Source organism: Bufo gargarizans, chromosome 2 (assembly GCF_014858855.1).
Source record: "Bufo gargarizans isolate SCDJY-AF-19 chromosome 2, ASM1485885v1, whole genome shotgun sequence".
In the NCBI taxonomy this organism is placed as follows: domain Eukaryota; kingdom Metazoa; phylum Chordata; class Amphibia; order Anura; family Bufonidae; genus Bufo; species Bufo gargarizans.
Genome location: NC_058081.1, coordinates 260382636 through 260394237, shown reverse-complemented (window position 1 = coordinate 260394237; position 11602 = coordinate 260382636). Strand labels below are relative to the sequence as shown.

The following is an 11602-nucleotide window of genomic DNA, read 5'->3' as shown; positions in this document are numbered from 1 at the left end:
CTTAGAGCTTAGATACATAGAGCCTGTGTTTCTGCAATGTGACAGGATGATCTGTCTGTGTGAGCTAGGAGATGATCATGTGACTGGTTTATGCAAAGTTAGGATGTGCAGAGCAGGGCGAGGGGAAGGTCAGATTGATCACGCCCAGAAATATTCATGAGGCAGAGCTCAGGCTTTGTTGTTACACGCCCCCACAGCATGTACTTCAGCATGTAAACATGGCAATAACAGAACCATGAAAAGGTGTAAGTATGGGGTTTAACTTGATGAAATCTAGCTTAACCAAATTATATGTATATCCAGATGGGTTTTAAGAGGTTTTTTTTTTATTAACTCTGATAACCCCTTTAATGCTTTTATTTTTGACACAAGTATTTAACATCACAGAAAAATTAGGAAAATGCACCAAATAAATACTGTGTACCCCATTCTGACGTACACGTACAGTGAATGAAAGCCAGGGGTTAATAGTATTAGTTATAGTGAACTCAGAACTGAATAAAGCAATGGAGTGAACTCTTCATATGCTTTTATTAACATACTACATGACTAACAAATACAGCGAAACACAAGGAGGCAGTAGTGTCCACTGCCGTAATAAGTGTACGTTTTCCTAATCACTTACAGTATACATTAATGCAAAGGTATATATTTCTCTTTGTGACTCACTGGATTAATGTAATTGTAAAAAACATTGCTAAACAGTTTAGCTATGAAAGCACAGAACAATGATTACTACGTAGAATAATATACATGATGGGATCTGTGGACAAGAAAAAGACACGGCCCCTAAAAGGATTTTCATTCAAAAGTAGAAACAAAAAATAAAAGGTATATCACGCCTATACATTAATATTATTTTCAACCTTAATATTTCCAGAGCAAAATGTCAAAACCTCAATTTTGGAAATGTAGAGCATTGAGTAATGGATGGCGATGGATGGATGGCAGCCAAATCTGCCTTTCTGCGAGAAGCTATTAATCGCACCTAAAAACAAAACAAATATTTAATCTAGCAGCAGGTTTCATTCATACTTGAAATAACAAGTCTTCTGAGGGTGCTGCTACATGTATGGCTGGGTTGTGCTTTTGGTGTGTCAAAAATGCACCAAATTTGCGTTTAGGGTCCCATTCAGACGAACTTAAATGCTCTGTGCCTGTGCTGCAAACTGCAGTCCGCAATGCATGGGCACCAGCTGTGTGCACCCTGTTTGCAGATGCGGACTCATTGATTTGAATGGGTCTGCGATCTACTAGTTGAGGCAAAAGATAGGACATGTCCTATCTTTTTTGGTGTGGAGGCACAGATCCGTAAGCCCAAGTAAGCACTACCGACCGCAAATTTGCAGTCTGTCGCACGGAGCACTTCTATTCGTCTGGACGGACCGTCATGGTGTGTTATCTTCTAGAAAAGGAAACACACATATCAAACTTAAATTACCTTAATGTAATTCTATTTTGTAATCAATATAATTCAGTTTTTCTGTGTGTTTTCCCTTTTCTGGAAGAAAATGCACCATAAACACAGGTAATGTTGCAAAAACCACATGACCAAAAACGCAGCACAGCTGTGACATGTGGCAGCACCCTGAGTGTTAGGCCCCTTTCACACGAGCGAGTTTTCCGCCCGGGTGCAATGCGTGACGTGAATGCATAGCACCCGCACTAAATCCTGACCCATTCATTTCAATGGGTCTGTGTACATGAGTACATCAGTTCTGCGTTGCGTGAAGAACGCAGCATGTTCTATATTCTGCATTTTTCATGTAGCCCTGGCCCCATAAAAGTGAATGGGGCTTGAGTGAAAAACTGCTTGCGGATGCAATGCGTTTTTCACTGATGGTTGCTAGGAGATGTTGTTTGTAAACCTTTTAGTTTATTTATCACGTGCGTGAAAAACGCATTAAAACGCATTGCAATCATGTGGATACAACTGAACGCAATCGCAGACAAAACTGACTGAACTTGCTTGCAAAATGGTGCGGAGCCAATCCGTCACGCTCGTGTAAAAGAGGCCTTAGAGTCAAATGTAGGATTAAAAAAACATTGAGAATCCTCAGCAGTTTTATCTTTTAAAGGGAACCTGTCACCGGGATTTTGGGTATAGAGCTGAGGTGACAGGTTCCCTTTAATGGTTAAGGTGGCCATACACATTAAATATCCGTCAGAGGAACGGCTATTTCTTCCAACCAATTATCCACATGCATTCTAGGCGCAGCCATGTCTGCATGTGTTCCCAAGAGGGAGAGGGGAACAAGCCAATGCCGGACTCTTCCCTGAACCTTTATGGAAAAGATGATTAGAAATAGCAAGCTAGACAATACACAGTCCTCATCTAAGAGCTGTTCCATCTATTAACTATTACAGCTCTTTATTCCGCTCCTCATATTGATGGTTCACCACACTATTTCTATGTCTTTTTGTGAATAGATATATGACTTCAGATAGTCTTAGGTCTTTTCATCAAACATGGTATAAGTAGTCTCGTAAATTATTTATCATAACTTTTTAAGTTTCTTGTGTGCATTACTAGACATGTTCTTTGTGAGAAGAGTTGTTTTTTTTATGGGATATATATATATATATATATATATATATATATATATATTAATTAAAAAAATGTTATCTGTATTCTGATTTTTTTTTTTTTTTTTAGTTTATTAAAAATGTACAACTGGGTATTACCAGCTGGAGGGTTCTCCTTGTACAGACTCACACTAGCAACACAGATTGGACTGCGTCAGACTGCAGGGATGAACTTCTTTCTACATACAGTATGTCTGTAAGGGTTCTTATTCTTCCAGGTTATGATATATTAGTAGTAACAAGTCACAGAAAGTGGACTTATATTTTTTTTCCTGAAGACGTTTCACTAGTCATATGACTGGCTTTCTCAATAAGGCTTGTATGAAAAATTTCCTGCATTAAATGCTGGCAAGTCATATTTCAGTGATGGCAGCAAGATGTTGATTGCATTTGCATAACTGAGGCTATTAGGTGTGATCAAACTGCCTCCGGTGAGGTGTTAGAACAGCATTGTAGGTGGCAGACAGATGCTTCACCCCTCCACCTCTATTCGAGCTTGAACATACTAAGGCTACTTTCACACTCGCGTTTTGGGTGGATCTGTCATGGATCTGCAAAAACGGATCAGTTACAATAATAAAACCGCATACATCCGCCATGAACGGATCCCTTTGTATTATCTGTTACAGCGTCATGAACTCCATTGAAAGTCAATGGGAGACTGATCCGTTTTCTATTGTGCCAGATTGTGTCAGAGAAAACGGATCTGTCCCCACTGACTTACATTATGGCTCAGTTTTGTCAAGCGGACAGCAAAACGCTGCAGGCAGCGTTTTGGTGTACACCTCCAGAGCGGAATGGTGACTGATCGGAGGCAAACTGATGCATTCTGAGCGGATCCTTTTCCATTCAGAATGCACTAGGGCAAAATGGATCAGTTTTGGACCGCTTGTGAGAGCCCTGAACGGATCTCACAAACGGAAAGCCAAAACGCCAGTGTGAAAGTAGCCTTATTAAGAAAGCCAGTCAGATGACTAGAGAAACGTTGTTAAAAAAAATAAAAAGAGAAAAAAAAAAGGAGAAAATGGAATAAAGTCCTGTTGCTATGATTTATTAATACCAAGATAACCAGTTGTACATTAATACACTTCTAGTAACAATAACTGGGGAACAACAGATTCATATTAAAAGATGCTCCAGAGGTCAACATGTCCTCTTTAACAAAACATGGTCGAACCTGGTATTTTTGATGAGAACAGTTGATTATCTACTGTGTATAGTAGCCACCTGAATCTTAAGGGGAAAAAACAACAAAAAACAACTTACTGCTGTAGGGATTCCAGAGCAGGAGGCAGATTACATCCAGTGTATGCTCCATTTATAATGCTGTATTCAAGCAGTGCACATGCACACGGATCCTTGTCAGAAGAAAAACAAATACATAAACATATGACAAGTCTGACAAACAAAATGATGTACTGTATCTTTTGGCTTTTTAACCCCTTAAGGACCGGGCTCATTTTCACCTTCAGGACCAGGCCATTTTTTGCAAATCTGACCATTGTCAATTTATGTGGTGATAACTTTAAAACGCTTTGACTTATCCAAGCCATTCTGAGATTGTTTTTTCGTCACATATTGTAAGTCATGACATTGGTAAAATAGAGTAAAAAAAATTCATTTTTATTTATAAAAAAAATACCAAATTTGCCAGAAATTTTGAAAAATTTGCAAATTTCCAAGTTTCAATTTCTCTACTTCTATAATACATATTAATACCTACAAAAATAGTTATTACTTTACATTTCCCATATGTCTTCTTCATGTTAGGATCATTTTGGGAATGACATTTTATTTTTGGAAGACGTTACAAGGCTTAGAAGTTTAGAAGTAAATCTTGAAATTTCTCAGAAATTTTCAAAAACCAACTTTTTAAGGACCAGTTCAGGTCTGAAGTCACTTTGTGAGGCTTACATAATAGCAACCACCCAAAAATGACCCCATTCTAGAAACGACACCCCTCAAGGTATTCAAAACTGATTTTACAAACGTTGTTAACCCTTTAGGTGTTCCACAAGAATTAATGAAAAATAGAGATACAATTAAAAATTGTACTTTTTTTTGCAGATTTTCCATTTTAATATTTTTTTTCCAGTTACAAAGCAAGGGTTACCAGCCAAACAAAACTCATTATTTATGGCCCCGATTCTGTCGTTTACAGAAACACCCCATATGTGGTCGTAAACTACTGTACGGGCACACGGCAAAGTGCAGAAGGAAAGGAATGCCATACGGTTTTTGGAAGGCAGATTTTGCTAGACTGTTTTTTTTGGACAGTAGAAACTCCAAAAAAAGTTACCCCATTTTAGAAACTACGGGATAGGGTGGAAGTTTTGTTGGTACTAGTTTAGGGTACATATGATTTTTGGTTGCTCTATATTACACTTTTTGTGAGCGAAGGTAACAAGAAATAGCTTTTTTGGCACCGTTTTTTTTTGTTATTTACAACATTCATCTGACAGGTTAGATCATGTGATATTTTTATAGAGCCGGTCTATACGGAAGCGGCGATACCTAATATGTATACTTTTTTTTTATTTATGTAAGTTTTACACAATGATTTCATTTTTGAAACAAAAAAAATCATGTTTTAGTGTTTCCATAGTCTAAGAGCCATAGTTTTTTCAGTTTTTGGGCGATTATCTTGGGTAGGGTATGATTTTTGCGGGATGAGATGACGGTTTGATTGGCGCTATTTTGGGGTGCATATGACTTTTTGATCGCTTGCTATTACACTTTTTGTGATGTAAGGTGACAAAAAAATTGTTTATTTAGCACAGTTTTTTTTTTTACGGTGTTCATCTGAGGGGTTAGGTCATGTGATATTATTATAGAACTGGTTGATACGGATGCGGCGATACCTAATATGTATACTTCTTTTTATAATTTATGTAAGTTTTACACAATAATATCATTTTTGAAACAAAAAATAAATCATGTTATAGTGTCTCCATAGTCCGAGACCCATACTTATTATTATTTTTTGGGCCATTGTTTCATGCAGGGGCTCATTTTTTGCGGGATGAGGTGACGGTTTGATTGGTACTATTTTGGCGTACATGCAACTTTTTTGATCACTTTTATTACCTTTTTTGGGAGGTATTTCCTCATAGTTTTTATTTTAATTAATGGCGTTCACTGTGCAGGGAAAGTAACATGACCGTTTTATAGATCAGGTCGTTATGGACGCGGCGATACCTAATATGTGTAGTGTATTATTTATTTTTTTATTCAGTGATAAATGTGTTTTTTTTATGTTTACTTTTTTAACTTTTTTTTTTGACCCAGACCCACTTGGTTCTTGAAGATCCAGTGGGTCTGATGTCTGTATAATACAGTACATTACACTATATAGTGTATTGTACTGTATTTTACTTAGACTTTAGCACAGATGTGTTCAGCACCATGGACAGCAGGATGCCTGATAAGGCGTCCTGTTGCCATGGGAACCTTCCCCATCTGCCACAACTGAGCAGACGGGGAAGGAGAGGGGCTCTCTCCCTCTTTGACACCATCCTGTCTGGGGTGTGCAAAGGCACAGCAGCCCCCCGATGGGAGAGGGAGGGAGCTCCCTGACTGTTAACCTTTTCCATACAGCGGTCCGTACGGACCGCGTATGGAAAGGGTTAAACGGCTGACATCACAGCACAGATGTCAGCCGTTTATACCAGAGTGTCCGCAATGAATATTCAAGAGGAGGTGGGCGGGGGATCGCAATCCCACCTGCCGCACCGCCTGCAACCCCCCCCCCCCCCCTGCACCACCCGCTGGCATAAAATCATTCAGGGGTGCAGGGGGGTGAAAAAAAATCTTTATTTTGGGCATTTTAAAGTTTCTGATCCCTGCGGTCCCTGACTGCAGAAAGCTCTGCAAACCGCAGGTCTGAATTGACCTTGACCTGCGGTTTGCTGCGATCGCCGATATGGTGGGGTCACATGACCCCCCCCCCCCCCCCCCGACGTTGTGACAGGATTCCTGCTGAATAATTTCAGCGGGCATCCTGTTCCTATTAACCCCCGCCGCAATCGCGTTTTAAACACATAACGTACCGGTACGTCATGTGTCCTTAAGGACTTGGGAAACATGCCGTACGTCATGTGTCCGTAAGGGGTTAAGGGACACTCCAAGTAGGGGGAAAAGTCAGCGTGTCCTATAAAACGAATGTGACAAAATCATGGTGGCTGGCACATTGCAGGAGATTTATCAAATCAGCGAGCTACCTAGAAGGAAGTAGTGTGTGGTGGGCAGCGGCACGGAAATGTTCTGTAGTGTTGGGAGGGCAGTGGCAGTGAAGTGTTCAGTAAAGCTTAATGTCGCCAGCCTGCATGTCCTTGCTCTGCAGCCAGGGTCCGTTCCAGATGAGGAAAGCCATTCACCTTCTCCTCTGTTGCCCTGATTGGTGGTGAGGGTTACTGTTCCTCCGCTGCGTGAGCATTGCTGTCCATTGGCATGTCTCCACCTCAAGTTTCCGGGTGAGTGGACAGCCAGGATATGAAGGGGAGCTCAGGGACATGTTAAATATGTATTAATTTAGGACTATAACCCCCCCTTATCCATAGGAATGCACTCATGTACTGCAGGGCCTGGTTGTGATCTTAAAGGGGTTGTCTCACTTCAGCAAGTGGCATTTATCATGTAGAGAAAGTTAATACAAGACAATAATATATTGCTATTATCCATATTGCTTCCTTTGCTGGCTGGATTCATTTTTCTATTACATTATACAATTATACACTGCTCGTTTCATGGTTACAGACCACCCTGCAATCCATCAGTGGTGGATTGCAGGGTGGTCTGTAACCAGGGCTGGCCTTAGGTGTTCAGGCGCCCTGTGCAAGCTAATCTTGTGGCGCGCACCCCCCCCCGTTCACCTAAACATACAAAGTGCAAACAAGTACAATCATACCCAGTGTCACCCATAGCCAGTTTCCTGCCCCCCTTAATATTACCCTGTCACCCTTACCCAGTCCCCATGCCCCCTCAAATTAAGGGTGACAGACATTGGGTATGATTAAGGGGGCAGGGGACTGGATAAGGGTGACACTGGGTATTATTAAGGGGCAGGAGACTGTGTAAAGGTGACAGGGTATGATTAAGGGGGGCAGGGGACTGGCTATGGGTGACACTGGGTATGATTAAGGGGGGCAGGGGACTGGACACTGGGTATGATTAAGGGGGCAGGGCACTGGAAAAGGGTGACACTGGGTATTAAGGGGCAGGGGACTGGGTAAAGGTGACAGGGTATGATTAAGGGGGGCAGGAGACTGGCTATGGGTGACACTGGGTATGACTAAGGGGGGCAGGGTCTAATTGAGGGGGCAGGGAACTGGACACTGAATATTATTAAGAAGGACAGGGGACTGGGTAAAGGTTACTGTCACGGACGGTGTACAGGAAACAAGGCAAAGCAACATGTATAAACGACTAGCTGGATCCAAAAACTAAAGAACCAAGGGAGACCCCTGCAGAAGACCTGGCACTTTCCCTGGCTGCTCAGCCTATGCAAAGATCCGAATGGTGGAGGTTTGCATATCCACGAACCTTGACTATAAAGCCCTGAGCACCCTACAATAGTGAGGGGACACGACCACCGGCTCCCTACACAAGATACGGAGGGAGTCAGGGTCACCTGGGATCCAGCAAACAGATAATAACAGATAAAGGTACAACACTTAGCTTTGACGCAAACAGGAGGACAGAGTCAGCGTGCACACACACTCCAGGAAGTAGTATAAGCCGCCCAGAAAAGCCTTCTGGGGAAGAATTTAAAGGGAAGCAATTAGTCCAACACATGACAGCTGAGAGAGGCTGACGAGAGGAGGAGCTGAATACCACAACACAGAAACTCAAGGAGGAGGTTCTGAAAGGCCTCTGTCAGAGCTTCTCAGCTGTCTGGTTGTGACAGTTACACTGGGTATAATTAAAAAGGGCAGGGGATTGGGTAAAGGTGACACTGGGTATGATTAAGGGGGGCAGGGGACTGGCTCTGGGTGACACTGGGTATGATTAAGGGAGGCAGGGGACTGGGCAAAGGCACAGCTCGCACACCCCAAAGACCGGCCCTGTCTGTAACCATGGAAACGAGCAGTGTATAATGTGATGGAAAAATGAATCCAGCTAGCAAAGGAAGCAATATGAATCACAATACATTGCCTTGTATTTCTCTACATGATAAATGACACTTAACAATGGGGATTTCGTGTCACATAATTAGTGATGAGCAAACCCAGACGCCGCGTTCGGGATCGTACTGGATTTTAGTGCCAAAGTCAGCGTTTGGCTTCGTTGTACTTGGAAGCCGTGATTGGCCAGCGCCCCATGTGACCCTGCATGAATAAATGCTGGATCACAAGGTGCGCCGCCATTCTGCGTCCGGGACAGGACGCTGCTGCAGGCAGGGAGTGTGTTAGGCTTTTATTATTTTTCAAAAAGTGTGCTGGTGACCTGTAGGCATTTGTGAACAGTGCAATACAGCTCCTTTGCACCAGTGAGACAAATACCATACTTAATCATGCTGTTCAGGCAGATGGTGACCTGTTGGCATTTTTTTTGGTGCAATCCTACTTCTTTGCACCAGGTGCAATCCTACTTTTTCGCACCAGTGACAGGGGATAGTTAACCAGTCTTAATTATGTGGGTCATACCTATTTTTTTGGGGTGGAAAAAACTTTACTTGCCACTGTCACAGGGATATATAATAGTTATTCAGCCAGTTAATTGGGTCAGTGAAACATACCAATTTTTTTTTTTGTGATAAAACACCTCTTTTGCATCCGTGACACGGATATACAATTGTTCGTTTGTCAGCCAATTTTGTGGGCGACTGTAAAAAAATGAGGAGAGCATCAACTAGGGGACGTGGCCATGGTGCTGGTGGAGCTACGGCTGCAGGGAGAGGACGTTGTCGTTCTGTGCCAGGTAAGCGCCCAAATAAAACACCTTCCTTTGGTGCATGCAGGCGACATTTTGTAGGCCCGAATACCGCTCTAAGAATAGTGAGGCCAGAACAAGTAGATTGGATGGCTGACAGAGCCTCCATTTCCTTCACATTGCGCTTTCAGCAGTGGACCGGGTGGAAGACAGAGTTGGCACTGGTGGCCCACGGGCATCCGGCTTCCACCTCAACCCCTTGCACATCAGCCAAGCAGTCTGAGCCCCAAGTCATGCAGCATCCACTTATGCTTTTTGATGACTCTGCTGGAGGGGTTTTCATGGGCCATCCACCTAGCCCTGCCCCAGAAGTGACAGAGATTGAGTGCACTGATTCCCAACCAGGATGAGGACGTGGGAGAACCACCGCAGCATATCTCTGATGACGAAACATAGGTGTCAACTGCTAGGGCTTTCTGCAGTGTGCAGACCGGCCAGGAGGGCAGGGGTGAGGAGTGGTGGGGAGGATGATGAGGTCCTAGACCTCACATGGCACCCAGGTCATGCCAGTGATGTGTGCAGTTTGGAGGAAGAGGAGGGAGGGGTTCACAACATAGGTGGTTTGTATGCCGTGCAGTCAGAGCCTGAAGGGAGGCATAATTGTTCTCAACCTGAGCATCACCTGCATGATCCGGCACCTAACCGCAAAGCCCAAGCTGCAGTGGAGTAGACACTTCAAGAACTACGAAAGATCAGAGAGGATTCTTGCTCTCTCTTCTGCTGCGGCCTCAGGCTCTTCCTCCCTCTCTTGAGTGACAGGTGCACCAGCCACCCTGCAAACAGAGGATGTGGCAGCCACACCACCCTCACCGAGCATCTCCACACTGCCCCATGGAAGCATTCAGCTGTCCATCCCCAAAACACTGGAGAGAAAGAGGAAGTACCCCCCTATTCACCTGCGAACCCTGGCCCTGAATGCCAGCATTTAAAAATTGCTGGCCTTTGAAATGCTGTCATTCCGTCTGGTGGAGACTGACTGACTTTTAAAAATCTCATGGCCGTGGCTGCCCCACGCTACGTGGTTCCCAGCCACCACTACTTTTCAAGGCAGGCTATCCCTGCCCTGCAGGAACAAGTGTCAGAAAAAAATCAGGTGTGCGCTGCGCAGAGCAGCGCCATCAGTGGCAAGGTCCACATAACCACAGACACAAGGACCAGTAAGTACAGGCAGGGACATTATATCTCCCTAACTGCCCACTGGGTAAATGTAGTGGCAGCTGAGCCTGAGGCAGACAGCGTTTTGGCCCATGTCCTACTGCCACCGAGGATTACTGGACATCTCATCATGTTAGCGCAACACCTGCACCACCAACATCAGCACAGCCAGGGAAAAACAACAGCAGGTTGTTCTGAAACTCATATGTTTGTGGGAAAGACCCCACACCGTGCAGGAGCTGTGGGCGGGCATGAAAGAACAGACCAATGAGTGGTTGGTGCTTCTGAGCCTCAAGCCACGCCTGGTGGTGTGCAACAACGAGTGACATCTCGTAGCAGCTCTGGGGCTAGCCGGTTTGATGCACATCCCTTGCCTGGTGCAAGTGCTGAACTTGGTGGTGCAGAGGTTCCTGAAGAATTACCCTGATGTCAGAGCTGTTGCAAAAAGTGAAGCGTAACTTTGCCTTTCCGCTCACCGCCTCATATGTGATGTACCCACAAGGTGGAACTCCATCTTGCACAGGCCGGACAGACTGTGCGAGCAGCAGTAAGCGATAGTGGAGTTTCAGCTGCAGCACGCACGGGTGAGTCGCTCTGCGTAACAGCACATTTCACCACTAAGTGGGCCTCCACGCGGGACGTGTGCGTCGTGTTGCACTTCTTCGAGTACTTCACCAACATGGCCAGCGGTGACGACGCTGTCATCAGCGTTACTATTCCACTTCTGTGTCTCCTTTAAAAAACGCTTCAGGCGCTGATGGATGAGGATGTGGCACAGGAGTAAGAGGAGGAGGAACAGAGATCATTCCCACGGTTATCAGGCCAGTTGTCCACAGCAGCCAGGGCACAGTTTTGGAGGATCCCGTTCACAGCTAGGTGGCACCCAAATCAGCTCACGGGCATCACTGCAGCAGGGATACAGAGGACACAG

The 11602-nt window shown here is 44.2% G+C and overlaps 1 protein-coding gene across 1 annotated transcript in view; it reads right to left on the bottom strand.

Annotated features, from left to right (window-relative positions):
• Nucleotides 1-570: 570 nt before the first annotated feature.
• Nucleotides 571-11602, bottom strand: part of MOV10L1 (Mov10 like RISC complex RNA helicase 1) — a 165024-nt gene continuing 153992 nt past the window's right edge. The window contains exons 30-31 of the mRNA XM_044277185.1: nucleotides 3853-3944; nucleotides 571-988 (exon numbers count right to left, since the gene is read on the bottom strand). Of these exons, the coding sequence (XP_044133120.1) occupies nucleotides 979-988; nucleotides 3853-3944 (102 nt within the window). The 3' untranslated portion in view covers nucleotides 571-978. The remainder of the gene's footprint in view (nucleotides 989-3852; nucleotides 3945-11602) is intronic.